The 22,834-nt window shown below is 37.6% G+C and overlaps 1 protein-coding gene across 8 annotated transcripts in view; it reads left to right on the forward strand.

Moving 5' to 3' along the window:
- The window catches only part of YAP1 (Yes1 associated transcriptional regulator), a 90,333-nt gene extending 67,857 nt beyond the window's left edge, over positions 1 to 22,476 (forward strand). For 2 of the 8 annotated variants that reach the window (XM_065045616.1, XM_065045495.1), the window contains 5 exons: positions 1,100 to 1,293; positions 2,793 to 2,840; positions 13,313 to 13,443; positions 17,646 to 17,758; positions 18,390 to 22,476. In XM_065045616.1, the coding sequence (XP_064901688.1) occupies positions 1,100 to 1,293; positions 2,793 to 2,840; positions 13,313 to 13,443; positions 17,646 to 17,758; positions 18,390 to 18,628 (725 nt within the window). In that variant the 3' untranslated portion in view covers positions 18,629 to 22,476. The remainder of the gene's footprint in view (positions 1 to 1,099; positions 1,294 to 2,792; positions 2,841 to 13,312; positions 13,444 to 17,645; positions 17,759 to 18,389) is intronic. The other 6 variants (XM_065045282.1, XM_065045558.1, XM_065045350.1 and 3 more) reach the window with 3 other exon arrangements.
- Positions 22,477 to 22,834: the final 358 nt, after the last annotated feature.

The raw sequence follows: 22,834 nt of genomic DNA on the forward strand, positions 1-22,834 counted from the left end.
CTTTGTTCCCATAAACCATAATCTTCATTCCCAGAAAAAAAAATAATAATAAAAAATCCCTCCCACTCTCCCATCGCTGCTTCGGCAAATGCATTTGGCAGCATACTGTGAATGCTGATAGATTCAGGATGCTCCAGACAACAAGATGGGGAGCTAATTCCGAAACTGAAAGCCTCTGAAAATAGTGCCCTTGTAATCCATTCAGCCTTTCCCAGCCCTCCCTTTCACTATGGGAACTCCAGTGCCTCTGCTGACTTTAACCATACTGGTCTCATGTTGGGGAACAGTCAGGCCTGTCAGGTAGATGCATCCTAGTCATGCATGATTTTATAAAATAAGATTGTCTTGGGTGTTGCTTTTATGGGGGAAGGGAAGATGGGTTCTCATTGTGCATTAGGCACACAAGTTGACAACGCTTACTTCTCCATGCCTCAGCAAAGATGTATCATATACTTCTGTGGGGTAAAAGCTAACAAAGCACTAGTGAAATATTTCCGATGTTGATGGCAGCATTTTTGGCTGTATAATTTATCTGCCATTTCTGTACCAGCTCTAATTTTGCATGTCAAGATGTCCTAAATGGAGCCTGTGACACTCAAAACGTGATGTGACAGGATTGTTGCATGACCTGCACCACAATGGGAAAACCGGTAGCCTTTAACCAAATGTAGATTGTTATAAGCGAGATGATCTGCTTTGTCATTCTATGTGTTTTCGAGTTTATTGATTCTCAGATTTCACATGAATAAGAAAAGTGATTTTGTATTATTTGTGTCTAAATTGAGAATGTTTTATTAGGAAGAAAGAGAGATCCTACTAATTAAACTTGAAATATTTTAATACCACCAACTTACACGTTTAACTGTTTTCATAAGCTTCTGGAACAAGTATGTATTCTTGAACATGAGATTCTTTCATTGACTTCACAGGAATAACAGCATACATTTCATATTGTGCACATCAGTGTAGCTGCGTGTTTTATACTGCCATGGCTTGTAATTTTTTGAAGGTTTTAATATATGCCTTCTAAGGATAACACTTACCTTGTGTGCATTTGTTTGAATTTCATTTTTAAATGTGTATTGTTTTGGTTCCTTAGCCATGAATCAGCGAATCAGCCAAAGTGCTCCAGTGAAGCAGCCACCCCCTCTGGCTCCCCAGAGTCCCCAGGGTGGTCTGATGGGTGGGAGCAGCTCCAATCAGCAACAGCAGATGAGACTTCAGCAGCTGCAGATGGAGAAGGAAAGGCTGAGACTGAAGCACCAAGAACTGCTTCGGCAGGTGAGGCCACAGGTTAGACACCTACTTCCACTATTTCTTTTGTATGTTGTGTTTTGTTTTGGCTAAGCTGTTGTTCCAGTAAGTCTTAAAAACCGGTGACTGTACAAAAAGCTTTGAAACTAAAAAAGCCTAAATTCATTCTGTTACTGATACCAGCTTGGTAGCGAAAACATCTGATTTATCAGACTGAAGGATTTGGCTTTCCTCCCTCATTCCTCTCTCTAATAAAACTCACGAAGAGGCTTCTTTACGATTAGGATGACATCATGGACTGTTGATCTGATTGGATATTCCTCTTGAGAACTTATTTCTTATTCATTGAGTTCTGAGTCACGCAAAAAGACAAGAAGTTGGTTCCCACAGCTGCTTTAATTCTCCCTTTTAAGTGGAGGAAAGTCTTTCCCTTTTAGAACCAGTCACGGTCTGTAGGATTTCAAAATACTTGTGAAGTTTCTACAAGATACATTGAGGAGACACCTTATCTGTTGAACAGTGGAGTGGAGCATGGAACAACTGAACAATGAACAAGTCGTGCTGCATTTTCAACTTGTGGTTTTCTTATGCTGAAGAATTTCAGTCTTCACAATTAGGCTGCAAATTGTTCTTTTCAGTATTTTGCTACTATATGAATATATCTGTAGCAAATGTTAAAGTGTAGGATCGGACACTGGAATATCTGGATTTTGAATTTGGGCTCAACATCCTTTTGACTCTAAGCCTGCTGCTTCAGTTTTTCCATCTGAATGTTTTAAGAGTTACTACCATCTGTGCTAGATACTTAGGGTGTTCTTTGGTTCTTCTTGGCACTGCCAGAGAAAGCACTAATCTTTTCTTTGAGGAAAACCTTCTAAAATCTTACCCTGTTCCCTTTTCACTTTGGGTGATGGGCCTTGTGTCAGGAGAGGATAATATCTTTCTGTCCTCAAAGACAGCTTTTCTCTTTCTTCATCACCTCTGTCCTGAAATCTGACTCCCATTATCCCCTTTGTAGTCAAGGACTGTTCTGTAGGAATCTTCAGCATCTCTTGGTGTAAGATGGGTCATCTTTACAGCCATTACTTTTTATATAGTACTCTAGGTAAGAATACTTTGCAAAGGTGGCATCAGGACTCTCTCTCCGCTTAAGCACCTGGGCTTCTGCTGTTCCTGCTTTGCAATTAATCCACCAACAAACATTTTACCCTGTGCTAGCATGCTTCTAGGTAGGCCTTCTAATCATCTTCTTGCCTCAGTTGTCATTGAGAACCTGACTAACTTGGGACCAGGTGACAGCCAATTTCCTTGGTGGTGTTCTCCCTGGTCGTTAAGCTTGTCTGTCATATACACATCCTTGGTAAATCTGTGAGTTCTGTTTCACTGTGTCATGATTTTCATAGTATCTTAACTCCCTTATCCTGTCTCATCTGGCCTGTCTTGGGGGCTTGATACTACAAGATGGTGTTTATAAGACAGCCTGCAGAGGCAAACCATGCAGCTAAAGTAATTTTTATCCATCTTATTTTTACTCTTAGGCATTGCGGAATATCAATCCCAGCACAGCAAATTCTCCAAAACATCAGGTAGGCTCTTAACTGATGTTTCAGCATAATTAGAAAAAATGAAAGCATTAAATTAGACTAGTAGGGGAACTTTTTGCTTTTTGAAGGCATTCAAGAAAAGAAAAACAAACAAACAAAACCAAGCTCTGCCATACACATTTTGGAACCACTTTTCTGGTCACAAACCTAATGTTGTTTTTAAGAGTGCTGCATTACCCCAACTTTATATCAATATTTAAGAGCAAATGAGGAATTCATTGCACATTTTTTCTGCGTTGAAAAAACCTTCTTGTTTAGCATTCTTGAGGATATTGTAGTTCCAGTCCTGGTGTCATCAAGATGGGTATTTAAATCAAACCTCCCATTATATCTAAGGTAGTAGTTTGTGACTTCTAAGTACTGTTCATATGAATGTTCTTATCAGTTTGTTTAAACAGGTATGATCTTAAAGAAGGATATCTGTAATCAGTTAATAAAAAGTCACTTGAAATATTTATGATTTTTAAGCATATAGGGTGTAACAGAATAGTTTATAATAGATTAGACTAACAAAATAGCTGCTGTGGGGATATAATATGTAATCAGTCCATTTTGACATTTAACAGGCTCCTGCAGAGATGTATTTTCTGTATAGGAAACAACAGTTCTGAAAAGTTTCTCAAGACCAAAAGGAAATTGGTCGAAATGTAAAGCATAATAAACAGTTTAATGCGGACTTCTTTTAGGCTCTTAAAAAGTCTAATATGGAATGAATCTCTGAAAGGGTGGATTTATGGATCTATTCAGAGAGCTTCTTGCTTGCTATTGCTAACAGTGTTCTTAATCTACTGGTTCTTAGCATAATATTTACATTGGCTTGTATTGTACTTTGTGTTTCTAAGAAAAAACATGATATGCACTAGGCAAGAAAAACAGAATAAAAGAAAGTATCTTGTGTTTGGAAGCCATGAGTACTGGTGTACTGTTGCATTCTGAAGAGTACTGCAGAATTTGTATGCTACCAGTTCCCCTGAGAATATAATCTTTAAAATAGGAACCTCAGACCTTAGAAACAGTACTGATACCCTGGAAAAAAATATGTTCTTGTTTGGCAATATTAGTGCCACTCTGAAGTGGAAGCATTTTAATTGAAATTTAATAAATTGATTCAGTTACAGAGCGGGAACCACATAGTGATCTTGTCGATCAATATTAGATCCTACTATGCAGGGGAAAAAAATTCCTGGTATACAAGGGAATAAACAGAGCAGCACACTCCTCCACATCAGTTGGAAACACCTTATCTGCTGCCACAATGAGGTTATTCAGAAGGGATGTTTTCCTTACTGAATGTCAGAAGTGTATTCTGTGTTTTCTTGTGTGGCTGAAGCCCTGTCATAGAATTGTTTGCTCTTCCACAGTAACTTCTTCCTGTTGCACACTCAGAAACATGCAGCAAATGGAGAACGCTGCGGTCAGTTTCATACTTTGAGAAGTTCCAAAAATCTGATCTTATAAAATTCTGGCTTAAAACAGTAAAAAGCTGAAAAAAACCTCAAAGGGACCTTACTGATAATTCATTAAATGTGTATGTAGTGGTCATTCTGCTTTGTTTGGGATGGGAAATCATGAAAGCATTTATGCAAAAGTCAGGTTTCCAGTCGCATTTAAACTGTTTTTACCAGGCTTACCTGGGTACTCACCTGCCTGGGTTCAGTTTTATTAGTCTGCACTTGCTGATGGGTCAAACTGTCTGAGGGATCTGGCGGATACAAAAGTAGGCTATCCTGTCAACTTAGAAGTTCCATAGTACTAGATTGTTTGTGTTGTATCATCTACATGTACTATTTGTGGTTTTGTGTGTCACTTCAGTAATGTGGTGAGCAGCCACATGTGGAAGAAGGTGCTCAGAGAACTGCTTCTGGAAATTGTTCTCCAAATACTTCTCGAGGCCTTGTACTGAAGAAGCAAATGTTGTCTGTCTTCTCCAATGATGCCGTTACCGAAGTCCCAATTTGTACATCCTATCAGCTCATAGTCAACCTAGCAAATCTGTGAAAAATCCGTAGAAACGATGCAAATCTTTTTGGTCAGCTTTTTCTTTCTGACAGATCCTTTCTTTGTGAATAAAATTAATGAAGTTTAGAGGAATTATTTGCTTTCATGATGATAAAGCTGTGCTTGGGAGAAGAATAATAGCTTATCTTGATAAATTTTAGATGTTCTTTTAAGGAATACTGAAAATAAAACCTTCATATGTTCAGCGATCTTAGTTCTGGAAGACTAAGTCTGTCTGAGAATGTCAAAGTCTTTGTAAGGAAATGATATGACACAAGCATTCTTGAAGATGGCCTCTAATGAAGTATCTTTCTTATATGGATAAAAGAACCTAAGAAATGTTCCTTAACTTTTAACTGGATCTCTGAGCTTTTCTTAATCGCAGAATCAGAGGTTGGAATGGGCTGGTGGAAGTCTAGTCCAACATCCTGCATTCAGCTCAGCCTCCTTTTCTTTCTTGGCATTTTTGTCCACATACCCTGGAAACAGTGTCATGGTTGTATTGATGTCTTTGGTCAGGTTTTTTTGGTGCTCAGTGAATATTTTATTTTATCTCTCTGCCATGATACTGTGGTATCCTGTAGTGACATGAACACTTCAAGTGTTACGTATGGAGGCCTTAGTATTTGAATACCTCCTGGAAAGACTGAAATTGCTCAGCTATATCTTTTGTTGCAAGTACTGTAAAACACTCTTCTTGTTTAAATGAGGATTTGTTTTATTGTAATTCTAAAAATGTCAAAGGTTTTTGAAACAAAAATTACTGCTTCCATATTTATGGTGTGTAAACAAGAGCTATGGATACATCCAGGGAATTTGAAAACACCAAGTGTCTGTCCAGTGACTTACCCTCATCATCATCAGTTTCTGTGAACACCTGACAGATGCCTCCCTGTCTTAGTTAAAAGGTTGAGTGACTTGACTTCGTCTCCATCCCCAGTAGCTCTCCTTCCATTTTCCTGCAGTTTAGCATCTGCTTGTCAACGTCTCACCTAAAATAGATGTTAGTCAGCTTCTGCATGAATGATAAAATTGGCTACATGTTAGGTGACAGATTTCCCACCTTCCAGTATACAATGAAGAGACATTAAGGCAAATAATGTTGAGGCTCTGAAGACATTATTCTTGAATGTTGTGCAGGCTACTTTCTTGTGCTAAGACTGGAAGATTCTTATTTGCTGCTAATATTAGGGTATTTGCTAGTAAGATGAGCATATTACACAGCCATTTACGTGGTAGGTTCTTCTGTGTGTGCTTGCTCATTCCGTATCCGCTGCTTGTTTCTAGCGCTGCATGGAGATCCCTGTCTGGGAATGAGGTGCAGCTCTGCTTCCTTGCCGCACTGCTCCCTTGTGCTTTCCCATTTACCTTTCTCTCGTCTCTGTGCTGCTTTCTTGGTGGTTCTGCACACCTGGAATGTGCTCCCTGCTCATCATTGCCATTCTGTCATCCTTTATCCTTTATGAGGTACCTCTCATGTTCTCTGTCCTGTTGTCCCGGACTTATTTCTTATCAACTTTTGACATTCTGGAAATTCCCATACTCGGTGAAGAATCTACAAAGACATGACCAGTCTGTCCTTGTTTGCTCAATCGCTTGGTTTTGGTTTTTTTGGTTTTGAATATATTTGCTCTTATTCATAAAATACAAGCTCTTGCAGTACTGAATAGTTACAGTGTTCGACATATTGTTTGTTTCCTATGACTCCTTTTTTTTAAAGAAAGTTCCTCTTGGTTGGTGTTTGACACCTTTCATCAGCTTAGTCAAGAAGATTTCCAGTCTTCCGGGAAATCATTAATTTCTTAGGACACTATTACTATTTTTCAATAAAAGATTTCTTCATTCACTTTGCATGTACACCAATACAAAGCTGTGTTACTGTCAAATTTGTGATGTTTTCTAGAAACAAGTCCAGTCTTGAATTCTGTGCTATTGAACTTCCATGAAATTAGTGAAGCTGGAAGTTTTACTGAGGACTTAGGTTTTGATTTGTTCCTGTCCTCTCCTTCTCTTGCCTGTCATATGTCTTTAATAACAAGATATACTTTTGTTCAGATCTTTGTGGAAATGGTGGGTTATTTTAGTTTCTTAGTGAATCCCGGTGTTGTCCCTTGAATCTCTCGTTCTCCTGAAGCTTATTGCTTGATGTTTGATAGAGAAGATGGTCTGTGATATCTCTTATTCTGAAAAGATCCATTATGTGAGAAGTTTTGAGGATGACTCGCTAAGACCCAGTGAAGAGTCCTTCCAACAAAGTTTTTTTCCTGTTTAAAATTTTTACTGCTGTTTTATTTTTTAATCAATAGTCACAGATAATACCCAAAACTTCTCATTTTAGTGGAAGTAATTTTTTTTTGCAGTGTTTTAGTGACTTAACTCTTATTGCTAATACTAAATTTTGCTTTGTGCCTCGTGGTTTAAGTTTTCTGCTAGGTGTTTCTTTTGCAAAATGAACAGAAATTGGATTTGATTTCTTATTCTCCAAAATCAATAACAAAATATTGCTGGAGAACTGTCACACAGATAAAGGAGCTGAGCAGCATATATGATATTGTAAGTAACTTGAAGATTCCAAGTAGGCAGAAAATGAAGTGATTTTGTATGCATTTATCTCAGTTTTCGTTGAACTGTTGATATATTATTGCTAGCAGGAATATTTTACTTCATTAGGTAACAAACCATTGTTATTCACTGGACAACCTTCCAGAAATCTTTGTAATTAATGAACTGACTTCTTTAGTCTGTGGCAGTAAATTTGGCACATAAATTTTAGCACATTGCCTCTATAGTCATCTGTTTAGAATCACAGAATCATTTCAGTTGGAAGAGACCCTCAGGATCATCGAGTCCAACCATAACCTAACTCTGGCTCTAAACCGTGTCTCTAAGAACCTCATCTAAACACCTTTTAAACACCTCCAGGGGTGGTGGCTCCACCACTTCCCTGGGCAGCCTGTTCAATGCCTGACAACGCTTTCCAGGAAGAATTTTTTCCTGATATCCAGTATAAACCTCCCCTGGTGTAACTTGAGCTCCAGGCCCCTCACCAGCTTCATTGCCCTTCTCTGAACTCCAGCACTTCAATGTCTGTCTTATGATGAGGGACCCAAAACTGAACACAGGATTCAAGGTGAGGCCTCACCAGTGTTGAGTACAGTGGCACAATCACTTCTCTAAAAAAAGGAAAAGGAAGGAAAGCATTTGGATTTTAGGTAGCTAAAAGTTAGTTCAGATAATCTCCCAAGTACCTGCTGTTTACTCTGCATCAGTTGCACAGAGCTTTGTTGTCGAGCACCATGAGGCTCACAGGTAAGGCAGCATACGTGTGCAGTGCCGTGACTTTAGAAATTAATTCAGAAAATACAGCCATCTCTCTAGGGCCATCCGGAGCTGGGGCTGACGACTGCAGCTGGGCAGGTGTGTGGTATATTTTTTTAAGGAGAATATTTGCTCTTAATAAAATGACCTCTGACTGAGAGTCTGGTAGACATGCTCTGGCAGACTGAACTGCAGCAGTTTGAGACATTAAACCCAGCTGTCTTGGCAGAGATTGCCGTATTTATAAGGCAGCAGGATGTGTCTAATGTTTTTTCATAATCCAGTAGCCGAAGCATCAGTGTGGCTACACTGCAAGACACATCAGACACCTGATCGATCAGACAAATTACTTTTCAGCTAGGTCTGTTTTCTGACTTGTCTTGGTGTGTGACCATACCAATGCGAATTCCTGCTGAAGGGAAGGGTAAGAAAATGTAGTCAGAGGCCATCCATAGCAATAAGTAAAAAGTCACTTTGGAACCAGTGGGTTGTGACCCTTGGTGATTAAGAAATTGAGACGCAAATTCCTCTGCCCTGACCAACAAACTCTGCTGCTTCTAAACACTGCTAAATAAAACACAAGGTTTTGTCAAAGCATCAGGAATTTCAGCTCAGAGTTGGATTTTCTGTAGAAGTTGTAGGGATGTTGCTTGACCTAATTATTATTTAAGTCTTTGGTATTTCTGATGAGCAGTGCACTAAGGTAGTACTTTAAAGACTGCTTGATTGGACATCAGTAGGAAGCACTATTGAGGAGTCCTGTTTGGCTGGATTTAGGGAGTGTGAAGGGTATGTTGGCTCCCATCAAAATATAAAAAATGTGGAATTCAACCAGTTATGCTGCAACCGTAACACTGATGATGTTCAGTCATCTTGGGAACTAAGTGCTTTAAATATTCCTTGGCTTCTGAAATAGTATAGCTTCATTTCTTGTTGAAAACCATAGACCTAAGTGAAACATCAGTTTGTCTGGCAAGAGGTGTAGAATTTGTTTCACACTTGGTTAAAGTGGGAAATGCTGAGCATAGATGGGTAGAAGATACACAGTAGGAAAGATACTTGTATATGAGTAATTAGAGAATTCAGAAGCTGTGATGCCAGTTGCAGCACCTGAGCTTTACAGATTAACAAAATAATTTTATTGCTAGTTTGTGAATGTAGATCCTTATAGATAGATACTCTAAAAGTCTAGAGAGTGAATGAGATCTGTGCTCCTTGCCTTTGTCTGTTTGTTATGCCCTCAGCTGCTTCAGGACACATTGTGTCCGTACGAGCTGTAGCTCACTGCAGCACATTTGAGTCCTTGCTGCTGCTTGTGTTTGCAAATCTGAATCACAGAAGCGCTGCCAAAGCAACCGGTCAGCAGAAGGCGCGAGTCACGTTGTCCTGAGTACGAGATGGCCGTGAAGAGCAGCATTTGCTGGAACCAAACACAAATTGGTGGAGGGGCTGGTCGGGGCATGTACCTGCCCAATGGTGCTCTGAGAACCCCAGCTGGGCCAGGGGCAGCGAGAGGAGGATGAAACGGTGGCTCAGCAAAGGGCTGCAAAACCAGACGAGAAGCCAGACTTTACCAACAAATGTCTTTTCAAATTTATGCTGCCTTATCTGTGCTTGCAATGCTCTGCATAGCACTGTGATTTTTGCGAAATGTATACAATATTATTAATTGTCACTCTATCAGCATCACCTCTTAAATTAATTTTGCTGGTTTTCATGATTGCCACACTGAATGATGTATATGTTTCTCCGTTACTCTTCACTAATTGCATAACTCCTCATTGCTGAATTCGTTTGTCTTCATCTGTCCATGTGTTTTCGCTGTGTGTTTTGTACATACGCTCTAACTTTCTGGCCCTCAAACAAGAAGGTAAATACTTAATCTGAAGAAATAACTGGTGCTGAAACTGCCCGTAAGTGTCGTGGTCTCCTCTTCGCCCTCACGCTTCTCTCGCATCCTGGCATAGCCTGTGGATTGTGGGATAGCTGAGCAGTGTTTGGGGGCAGAAATGTTACAATTGGCCCTTTATGAAGTAAATTTACCAATTGAACTGATATATCCTTGTATTTTTTTTTTTTTAAGTTGAGTAGCATATCTTATGCTTAACGCAGTAAGAATATGATACATGAGTTGCACGATGGAGACTTTTAACCTTTCCTCAACAGCATGATGAAGATACAAATGTTCTGCAAAGAGTAATTTTATGAAGTTAATTTGGACATGGTATGAATGACCTGGAACTTTGTGTAAAACTTAATGTATATGCAATCATAAAAAGCAAACAAACAAACAACAACGGTCAGGCAGATAACTTACACACTGCTGACCTTATTTTAAAAATTCCTTTGCTTAAGGAGGTGACAGACCATTTTGGTCATTTGTGCAATAACCATGATACCAAAATTCAGCTTTTGTGTTAATAGGAATGCTAAGCTTTTATTTTTCCAGAGATACTTAAAAAAAAGTGTGACATTCAAAAATAGGATAAGATCAAGTTACAGAAATCTAAGCCAGGATTTTGTCATGGTTTTATTTTTGCCTCCAGACTTTAAATACTTCTAATAAAGAGTATATTTTAAAGAGTGAACTAAAAACCTAGAGTTCACATTGTTCTCTTTGGAGCTGGGAGAGGCTTGTACACTCCCATACATTCTTTATTAAGTATAGAAAGCACATAATGTTTTTATTGACAATGAGTTTTATAAGGAAGAAGAAACAAAAGGATCATTCTTCAAGCAACACAATTTTAGTTTCCATTGCATGCACCTTTTGGGAAAAATAGTCTTAATACACTCTGTAGGGTTTGTAAAACCTTTGTTTATCTTATGGAATGGTTAAAAATTGCTCTCTATTTGTTTCTGAATAGCTCGTCTCTTTTGGTAATTCCTTTTCTTTCGGGCTTCCAGATTGACGTGAATTTATTACTTGAATGAGTAATGAAATAACATTCTTTCTAGGGGGAGGTGCTGTAGTTCTGCCTCCTCAATAACGATCATTAGTGCTACATACAAATAGTTACAAATAGTTGTCGCTTTGCACTTTTAGCACTGTTGTTGTTGAAACAAGGATCAAAGTAGTACTAGTATCAAAAATATCCTTTTTCACTGTGTTTTGCATGCCAAAGAGTAGGCAAAATAAAATTCTCTTTCCTGGTTTAATACATTTCTTTTGAATGGGCCTTCAGTGAAGTGTGATTTTTCTTATTTAGCTGGCTAGTATCTGAGCTAAATTTATCTTTACTACACTTACATACTTACTTATATTCATAAAGTGATGAAACTTGAATCTCACCTACTTTCTAAGAATCTAGAAAACACAAAGGTAACTCCCATTCTTCCACATTGGTTATTTTCTTCACGTATGGAAGAGAAAGTGGTGGTGTTTTTTTTTTTTTTTTTTGTAGCTTTTCAACAGGGAACCCAGAGGGATTTTTATTCTCTTTTTTTTCTCCCTATTGCATTTGTTTTGTTTTCTCCTGCATGTGTATCAGCCGCCTTGTGTGAAGGCTGATGTGACTGACAGATGTTTGTAAAATTATCTGTGGGGCAAGACCTCGTTGTATAGTCTTTGCCCTTGGTTTTATTACATAAGCAAATGAAAATCATGTGGATAAGCCTATAGAAATGATTAAAAGGTGCCTATAATCCTGTGATCTGAAAATGGGGAGGAGTATTATTACTGTTTATTAGAACAGTGGCCAAGTGAGTGGCGGTGAGCAGAGGACTGGATTTACTTGGAGCAGGCAGTTGGGTGTGACGAACACAAAAACCAGTGGTATGCTTGTGCGCTTCCTGCAAAGGTCTAATCAACTAGAATGAGAAAACCTTATAGTACAAGACGGTACTAAAAACGGTATTAAGGGAATATGCAGCATAGTAACCCACAGGAATGGGAGTGAAGCATATGCTGATTAGAAAAGGAAAAAAACCAGGTGATAGGGAAGCATTCAAGATACGGTGCAATCTGCTGTAAAATAAAATAACCTTAGATATTTTTTGAAAGAAAATAACTTTGAAGAAGAATTGGAAAAGGACTGGTTTTTGTATATTATAAGTCTACAGTAGTCCTTAAGCTCATAACTGAGAATGGATGAAGACCCCATATTATACAAGTGAGAATTATTGAGTATTGTCAAGACTGACCAGATTTGTTTTGCCTGAGATGAGCTTCCCAGGCACAGCCTGGAAATCACGCACTGCTAATAATGGTAACAAGAGGCAGTAGATTTCGTTACCAGTCTCAACATTAACAGAGCACAGACTTGGTGAGCCACTGATGATGTTTTAAGAGAGTTGCTTGAAGCAAATTATTGTATTTTTCACATGTGTAACTCATGTTTAAAAAGAGAGAGAGGAAGCACTGGAAATTACATAAAATGCTGCTTATTTCCACCCACCTTTAATTTTCTGTATTTCACGTTAAAACTTATTTTCATTAAATAGTAGTTACAAGCTTTATGGATGGATTGCTCAAGTTGGTACACAGGCAGATATGTAAAATATGAATGTAATCTAGGTTTGTAATTTCAGAAGTGCGGTGTCTTAGTTTTACTAAGGAATTTACTGGGGATTTGAAGAGCCTTAAGATTTACGTGTGAGACAAATCGCTCATCTGATCTATCGGAAATTTCAAAATACGTGACTCAAACAGGAAGAGTGAATGGGAACTTGTAGGGAAAGACTTGACACTTTGCTGAATGAAGCAGCAAGGTGAAAAGGAAACCAAGGACTTACACAGAACTTAAAAGAGATGGGGAAAAAGTGCTGATCAGCAGAGCTAGACAGATGTATCTTAGGGGTCAGATAATGTTAACAATTCTTTTTTTGGTCTTAAGAACAGACTTAGCAAAAGGATATTGAAGCAAACTAGAAAAGATTTATGTAAACATACAGATATTTATATCCATAAATACATTTACAGTGAAGTCTCTGTAGTACTGGGCCTGACTGGTGGAAAATTCATTGTCACTGAAGCCAGTAAAAATTCTTGCTTTGTCTTCAGAAACTTAATTTCACTTAAATCTTGTAACTGGAAGCAGTAAAAGCATCAATTACCTGTAATGTTATGTGTTCATGTGTCTGAAAAGTGCATTCAAATGCCTAACATGATCTTTCTTTCTCCCCCTCCCCTGTTGTAGGAATTGGCTCTCCGTAGCCAGCTTCCCACAATGGAACAAGATGGTGGATCTCAAAATCCCGTGTCATCTCCTGGAATGTCTCAGGAACTGAGAACAATGACTACGAATAGTTCTGATCCCTTTCTTAACAGGTTTGTAGGGGTAGCTACTAGAGGGGGAAGAAACTGATTTAAAATTCTGTTTGGTACATGTAATAGTTTATTTTGAACATCTGTCTGTGCCAAAAGCCACAGCTGTAAATGAATCTTTCCTTAAATGGCAAGTCTAGTAAAAGTTGAGGATTAAAAGCTGTCTCCTGTGGGAGGAAGTAGTCTGTTCAGACTTGTAGGAAGGTTTTTATTCAAAGTCATAACATGTTTGCCTCTGCATAATCTGTTGACTAACAGTCATTTCAAATTACTGACTCAGAAGAATTTGTGAATAGCTTTCTATGAGATCAAATGGACTGTGAGGCCCATTCAGGACTACACCTTGAGGTTCATTTTAAGGTTTCTCCATTCACCCCTCCCCTCCACTTCAGGTATTTAATTTCACAGTATTTTTACTCTGTTAATGTTAGATCTGCAAACAGTGGCATGTTTCATTTTAAATGCTGTATTAGTTTTAAAGTGAGCCTTTTCATTCAGGATTTAGAATTTTGCAGTATAGACTGGTCTTTTTCATATAATGTTTTCCTTAATCCCTCTGAGTTGGAGTGTTTGTTTTGTTGGAAATACTGTTCTAATTTCAGCTTGCAAATGCTCCACATAAACCATTATAACTTTGGAGAAACTGCTGCATCTTGAAAGAAGTCATATCTGTATTTTTTGCTTAGCGTGCTGGAAAGACAATGTGGAAACAGTAAAACAGTCAAATCTCCAAGCCGTGTAAACTTTCAATTAACGGAGTAAAAATCTTCTATTGTTTCAGTACCATTAAGTAGTTGATCTTAAGTCAGAGGAGTTAATTTTGTAGTTCTTCATTGGAAGAACTTCATGACATCTGCATTCTAGGCTGATATCAACTCAGTATCCCCTACCATAAAAGAGAAAAATTATTCTGTCAGAGTTCATCAATACTTTTCTGCCTTACCTTGAAATGTTAGTCTAACTTTAGGGTGCTTACTCTAAGTGTTCATGAAGTATTACAACACACTCATCTTTTTCTTTAATGATACATTATATACTTGTAGAAAACCCCATAAAATTAATCTTAATTCTTTCAATGTAAGTCTTAACTGCCATGGTTTTTGCCACCAATACAGTTTCAAACGTGCTCATCAAGTAAGAAGTCCACATCATGTCAAAACTGGCATGATTGTGGAGTAGGGCAAGTTTAAATACCTGCTGTAATTCTAGAGACTGAAAACTGTTAAAATCTTTGTAAACCTTTGCTGCAATTATAAATCCTTTCCCATATTCTTTTAAAAAAAACTTGATGTTGCTGATCTCTTACACTTAGGTTCTTCATCCATAAAGATGTACTGGCATTGTATGTAACTTTTCCAGTTATTGATATATCAGCTTAGCCTACATTTGTTTCGTTTTCTGCCTTTTCCAGCAGACTTCTCCATCATTTCATATACTCTATCCTCACTGTATTTCTCAAAATTAGTAAAGTTCAGTGGATGTGAAGGGTATGTTCTTGCACCATCTTGCCAGTGGAACCTGTTATCATGCATATAGCTTAGGTGATGTAAATAACATCTGTTGCTCTTAGATTTTTTTTCTCCCTCTGCATGAAGTATTGTCTGTGCTTTCAAGGTACACAGTGCTTTTTACATATATGTGTGTGTGTATATATATACTCTTCCTAAGGATGTAAGTGGTGTTTCCATGTCTTGGGCCAGCCCTTCAGGAAGACTTATCTCCTACACAGACAAATCTGATTAGAAAAGTTTTTTGTTAGAGGGAGGGATTTTCCTCCATGGAATTCATGCTGGAATCTGGTGTGAGCCTTAACTGTGCTGGCTCTGTCCCAAGGAATAAGGACAAGAAATCTTAAAACTGACCTGCTGTCCTATGAGAAGCTTGTGTTGATAGAAAATGGCCTTGATGTGTTATAATACCATAGCTTAGAATACTCTTGCCGTCATATGTTTAGCACAGCTATATTTTGAAATTTGTTCTTAAGTGGTGTGGTATTTTCCCATCTTCAAAACCTGTTTTCTGACCTGAAAGAAATGCATCTTCAGGTTTCAAATGGCCATGGCAGTGGGCTAATGCAGTTTGTCCTTTGTGTATCTACACACATGAAATGATGCATCTTTACCTTGAATTAGAAACAGGAAAAAAGCTAGAAAGGACAAATTCATGGTTGTAATTTTTGGCAGGTTGAGAATTAGCAAGGGCTGTTTACAGTAAAATACAAAAAGTTACTGTTTGCTCTGTTGCAAATAGGTTTAACTGTACTTTTTTGTAGCACTTGCTTCAGGCAAACCTGTACCTCACTTGAGTTCAGAATATCTTACTTTCCATTTTGATCTGAGCTTTGTCGCCTTCTAGGTAATTTTATGTACATCACTGCATTTAATTCTGGCATGTGTTAAACAGCCTATAAAAGAGGGCACTTTGCTATTTCTGAATTAGATACAGCAGTCCAATGGATTTGCCATAAAGATCTCCTTTATGTCCCTTACGTTAAAGTTCAGACTTAAAGAAATGCTTCTTTCTGGTTTTACAGAATATATAAAGTTCCTGGTGAGACAGTCCTCCTAACTTTAGGTACCAAAGTTAGATATCTGGAGTTTACATAGCAAATATTTTCCACTACATAATCAGAACTTCCAAAAAGTCTCGGAAAACAATGCTATATTGGAGCAATTTGAGGAAAAAGTGCAGTGGTGTTTTCATTTACATAGTCAATCTTCTGCTTGCTGTCTTCAGTACTTACCATCGTTGTGCTATGTTTTATTTTTTAAATGGGACATGCAGCAATGCAGACTTTAGTAAGTTATTTCAGCTTTTGGTTTGCCACTCTGTTTATATATTTTTCTCTATTAGATTTATCTTGGTAGTGATGGTAATTCTCTGTTTAACTCCTAAATATGGATTTCTTCTTTTGTATGCACATATTTTAACAAGTAGTTGTTGAAGAAGCATCCTCTCTATTTTGGGTAATGCAATTCAATTGCATGCAGTAATTTTGGGTGATGTGACTACCAGATGAAGAAATCCATGTTGAAGAAAAGAGGAAATGTGTGTTAAGGAGTGATTTGAAGAGAAGAGCTGGACATTCCAAGTGTGAGAGCAGCAGCCAAAAAGCCTTCTCAACTAGAGTGATTTAGTTCAGCGTAGTCTCAGTTCTGTTTTTTGCATATTGTCCCACAAAGTAAACCAGCATTTTTTTCACAGAAGTTTTAAATAGCTTAATTATTAGGATTGTTGTCACATGTGTGGTGATACTATTTTAAAATCAATCTAGAAGAAGATAAATATTTATGATTTAACTATAAAGAAATGTCGTGTCTTTCTTGGATGGCAAAGATGTCTTTGTGAGACCTAATTGATGGCGTTCTATTTGCATCCGATGTTGAATAGCTGTTCAGCCTTCATCAGTTTGGTTCTTCATACTTGACAAAAAGGCATTTGCTATGTATTTCCTGAGCACACTGTTTTGAAGGATCAGTTTGTCTTCAAGTGCAAATTTGAACAGTAAGTCAAGTTGATCTTCATTCAGCATTCAAGCTGGAAAATCAGTAAGGATTCTCAGTGAATGCTGCCACAACCTGAAGAAGTACAGATTTTTGAAAATATTTTGCAAAGTTTGTATATTAAGAGAGGCAGTGGGGGCAGGGAATGGTCTGTTTCCACAGCTGCTCATGTAGGCCGCGGCTCCTGCCAGCAAACCTGCTTGGGCTCCTCCCACGGGCCACAGCTCCAGCTATAGGGTAGTTCCAACTATAGCTCAGATCTGTAACAGTAGTGACCTAAAAGTAGACTTCAGTGGTTGAGGAAATGAGGAGAAATGTTTAGAAATGTTTTTCTGATCCTTATAGAAGTGTGAAAGGGTACGCCATTATCATCTTTATAATCATTAGAGACTGACATGCTTCTAATTTTTTTTTATCTATAAGTACATGTGAAAAGTTTAAAACAACACAGAACACAGGTAGGCAGTTTTTAAGCTGCTTAAGTATGCTCTCATCAAGTTAAATTGAATCTAAATAATATAGTTTTAACTGGAAAAGGTCTGCATAAAATAAAACCTGGGTGTCTCACAAAGGTTTCAGATTTTTATTAGAGCATTTCTCGTGACAGCGATGTTTTCAAAGCCTGTGAATTGGTTCAAAAACAAGCATTTATTTGAATTTCTTCAGTATCCCACCCTCATTTTTTCATCCCTTCTATGACAGTGGAACATATCACTCCAGAGATGAAAGCACAGACAGTGGACTCAGCATGAGCAGCTATAGTGTACCCAGAACCCCCGATGACTTCCTGAACAGCGTTGATGAGATGGATACAGGTTTGTTTCTGTTTACATCCTTAGTGCATGTTTTCCAAGTATACTCGCGTCCATCAAATGCTCAGCCGCTTTGCAATGAAAAGAAGAAACTCCGAGAAACTGTAATACTTTTCACATTGTCGTTCTACCTTCTGTTTCTATAATAGAGATATTATAGTTAGATTTGTGCAAAGCATACTTGAAATCAACTCTGTTGGGAGGATGGGAGCTTGCTCATATATAGCATCACTCCTGATGTTATATGGAATTTGAGTGTCCCTTTGCTTTGTTAAGTAATGTTGTTTGTTCAGAGTTTGTTCAGAATAGTACCTCACGCAGTGTTGCTAATATTGCTCCAAAACAATATTTGACTCAGTATTGTCTTGTAAGCCTAAAAATTAAAATATACTAAATGACATCAAAGATCTGCGGAGATATGGGTCAGTAGGTGAAAAGGTTGAAATGAAGGCATGCTCTTTGTACTTCTGCATGCAGTCAAATCATCCTCGGGTTTTGTAATGGATTTCTATGAATCATGTTGCTTGTGTGATGCAAGAGATTCAGAATTAACCTTTAACCAGTTGTCCTGGTAAAATGTGGGTTTGGTACTTCAAGCATATTGAATATCCGTCTTGCTTTGTGTTATAACTAGGTGACAGTATCAGCCAAAGCAACATACCGTCCCATCAGAACCGTTTCCCAGACTACCTTGAAGCCATTCCAGGGACAAATGTGGACCTTGGGACACTGGAAGGAGATGGGATGAATATAGAAGGAGAAGAACTGATGCCAAGTCTGCAAGAGGCTTTGAGCTCTGACATCCTTAATGACATGGAATCTGTCTTGGCAGCCACCAAGCTAGATAAAGAGAGTTTTCTTACTTGGTTATAGGGGCCTCAGGGAGACTGAATTCTAAATCTGTGAAGGATCTAAGGAGAATAGGACATCTGTATCTGAAGTTCAGAACAAGCCAGTGTGGCACACTTTGGCTTGTGTTCAGAAAAAGTAAATGAACAAATATTCAACAAGATTATTTCATTTTGCTCTTCCTTGTCCATCGCTGCTGTTATATATTGCTGACTTTTTTCCACAGTTGACTCTGAAGAACAGACATCTTGATCTTTTTCTATTGCTGTTGCAACTACTGTTCGAGGGGGGTGGGGAGGGATGATGAGCCTACTTGGATGACGAATGCCATTCCTTTTGTCCTAGTGTGCGCTTGCGTATCATTTTATCTAAATACTCAGATTTGAGAGTTAATTTCTGCATGTCACTGCTTGTAGTTTGCTCAGCTAGTTGTCTCCTGCTGTCTGTGGCAAGTGGTAAAACACGACATACCGAGGTGACAAGCCAAAAATGATGTATCTGGTCAAAAGAAGTCAATACGGATTTGGAGAAATGACTTAAAGGAGGGCTGAAGACTGTTTGGCATTAAGTGTTTCTACTAGTAGCTCTTTCATTAGTCACAAAGTGCTCTTGTTCATATTTTATGTTATAGTAAATCATGAGTCATTTTACATAGAAACATATATGAACTTTGTTGCCACATATTCTAGCCTAACTTTTGTTTGTCAAAAATAGTTTGATTATTTTTGTTAGTTGGTTTAACTGTAGCTGTAGGATGGGAGGTAATTATAGGTGTTCTTTTTTTAAAAAACAATAGTGAAATCTAAGGGTTTTTTTCTGATTTCACATAGTCTTATTTAAATCTGAATTATCTGCTTTTTTATACTTAAAACATGCCTATTGTAGCCTGATAAGCTAGTGAGTACATAAACCAGTATGTTTTGCCTGTAACTTTTTTATGTTTTTAAAGGCTAGCTTTGAATGTAATCCTTAGAATTCATGACCAGTGGCTTATTTTTCATGTTTATTTGCAAGATTTTGAATTAGAATCTGATTGCAGCAATGTAAACTTTAGAATCCTAACTGTCGTATGGACAATTGTGAAATGCATTTTAAAGTAGCAGAAACCATTTGAAAATGACAGATGCATTTAATCTCTCTTCTGGTTTTCAGTTTTGATAACTAAGCAAGTTTTGATTTTAAAATCCTTAATGGGGAAAAAAAGCTTTTGAAAACTTTCTCTTAAGTTAACATGGAAAAAGTCTGAACTATTAATACTGCTCTAAGTGGCAATGAAAAGGCTAGAACACCAAAAAAATCCTCAAGAACAAACTCATAAGTATAATAGTTATCAAGTTCTGTTTGGTGAAAAATAAGCCCTGGACACTATACGTAGAAGAATGTAAAGATATGTGTTAGATGGTGACATGAGCAGGTAATGAAGTGTATATTAGTAGTAGAGCTTAGCATGGGGTAGAGGTGACTATGAATTATCTGTATTTTAACAGGAAAAGGTGTATCACTAAGTTGTCTGCAGGAGTTGACACAGTTTCCAAAGAGTATTTTTAAATGAACAAAATGAGCATGAATCAAACTTTCAGTATAAGCTATGAAGTTTTGTCAGGCTCTGATGAAAAATAGTGTCACCGGTTAACACCTCTATAATGAAGGGCCTGTCACCATTCTCAACGTGAGCCTTTATTTTCAAGGGTGTATAACATGACTATAAAGACACTGTAAGTGTGAAACTTGGTTTTGAAAAAAAATCTCAGCTAGCAGGGACTTCTCCTGGGGAGAGATTTTTGGAGGATTTTTTTGTGGGTTTTTTTAAGACATTGATTATTTTTCAAGTTAGGAATGAATCAGCAAAATGAAAAAACCCATATTATTATTATTATTATTATTATTTGGATTTTTTTTATTCTTCAGAAATAGTTTTGTTTTAGGATAAAGAATGAAAACTCTGAACCAAGTCTCATTTTAAAAACTGAAGCAGCAGAGGCAGAGATCTGAAATTTGCCACTATAAATGCACATTTACTACTTTATGTAAGGATATTAGTGTTTGAAATACACAATTTTTTTTCGTGGCTTGTTATGGAATACAGGCAGGTTTTAAAAATCAATTTTCAGAACGTATCCATAATAACAAATATATTCTGCTACACCAATAATTCCACGATTAATAGGCCACTTATATTGTGCAATGACACAGTAGCTCCTAAAGCGGTATATTGTGTCCAAGATAGGGATTTTTAGTAGCATTTTTACAATTTCATTATGAATTCTTCTCCCTTCTTCCCTTCAGGAAAAGAAGACACTAAGTTGTTATAACTTGAATGGTCTGACATAAAACCACAACAGCAAGGAAATTCCGAGCTGGTTGCAGTGTAGTTCTTCCGCGGTTGTATCCAGGCGTGACAGCACACCCGATGCACTGAGTGCAAACCCCTGACATGCTGTACCTTGCTACAACAGGGATGAGTACAGAACAAATTTTCTTTCCTTGCTTTTGTGTGTTTGTCACAGCTTTAATATTTGAATGTTTTCTTCTCATTGTAGAAACACTACATGGTTTATACTGTATTTGGGTAGCACTGCTTAGGGTAGATACTGACAAACTGGGAATTCTTGAACTGCTCTAACATGAATTACGTTTTGTGATACTTATTTTAATTACTGATTTTAATACATTTCCGTTCTCTCATTTATTAGGAAACATACCATAGTGATGCTGTACTGTTGGCAATCAACATTAATTTGGAATTTTTTTTTTTTTAATTCTGCAAATGCATTGTTTGATGAAGTGGTTAAAATTGTTTGAAATGCAAAAGCGTTTGGGGTAGTATTTTATACTGATGTATATATTGAAACGGAAATCATTGTAATAATTGTAATAGCTTTTAGTTATAAATACACTACATGCAGACAGATGGGGCTGGACAGTTGTGTGCTGCTCAGCACCCGGGCCGGGCTGCTGCTTGGAAACAGGGGGCAGCGTCAGCAACCACACGGATCAAATGTTGTACCATTCAGTGTTGGCGCTCACCAATGCAAAAGGAGAAGAGACGATTTCAACGTGATTAACGCTACATAGCTTTCACACGTCTGGTAAATTAGTACTAAAGTGACCTTTTCACTTACAAGCATGGGGTTTTTTATACAAATTAACAGGTGTGCCTGTGTAAAATAATTTGTTTTCTGTATCTTGGAAAAAATACTCTCCACATTTAGAATGTTGTGTGTTAGAGAACTCTTAAATGCACCCTTGTCAAAAATTATATATATTAGTTACCAATGTTACTTTTAGATATGAGCATGACTGTAAGTTAGGTACTTAAGTACAATCTGTTACATTATTTTTCTTTATGTAATACTTTTTCAGTTGTTTTATTTGGTATAAATATATACTTTGTGCTTAAACATCTTTGTTTGTTTTTAACATTCAGTAGTATGTAAAGATACCAGTTTCCTTCAGTAACATGGATGCCTTGAATTGCTGGAATTGCTGTTGTAGTATGTCTGTTCTCGTCCCCCTTGTCACAGCTTTTGTAGTCACAAACTCCGCTCCTGCAAACGTTGTGTACAAGCTCACCCGAGAGACAGAGGAGTCCCACCAAAGTCAGTGAAGGCTTAAAGTGACCATATGCATCTCTATGTGTTTGCAGTAACCAAGAGACAGTGACTCTACTGAGCCTTGTACAGTTCGTGTAAAACAATATTCTAATTGTGCATGGCACTATAGTGAGAGCTGCTCTAAGAAAGCATCACTTTTTGCAGATGTGCTTGCATTGTTCAGGATCTTCCCATGTAGCAAATACATTTTTGGCTAACTAAGTTTATACAATAATTTGTGGCAGAATATCAATAAAGACACACTATTTTCATTTTCAAGTTTTGACTTATGAATTGTGAAATACGCAGTGGCATACCTTGAAAGTGTCTGAAGGTTTTAGCTTAAGAAATCTGTCAGGATTCATTAATTTTGACCTTCTGTATTCTGAAAGGTGTGTTTTTAATGTAATGCCATTGGTGATGGCTCAAGTCATACACTAGTTGCATTTTAGCAGTTCCAGAGTTACTACTGTTCAGCACTGAAACGCCTCAACCCTGTAAAATTCATTGCAGTTGTATGTTTTCTTAGTTACAGGTCCAGGGCTCAATGCTTCTATCAGTTTATCTTTTGCTCGTGAGTTCATAGTCAGGATTAGTTCATAGTCACTCAGATCCTTTAAATTTAAACCTAACATCA

The sequence above is a fragment of the Columba livia genome, chromosome 1 (assembly GCF_036013475.1).
Source record: "Columba livia isolate bColLiv1 breed racing homer chromosome 1, bColLiv1.pat.W.v2, whole genome shotgun sequence".
Lineage (NCBI taxonomy): Eukaryota > Metazoa > Chordata > Aves > Columbiformes > Columbidae > Columba > Columba livia.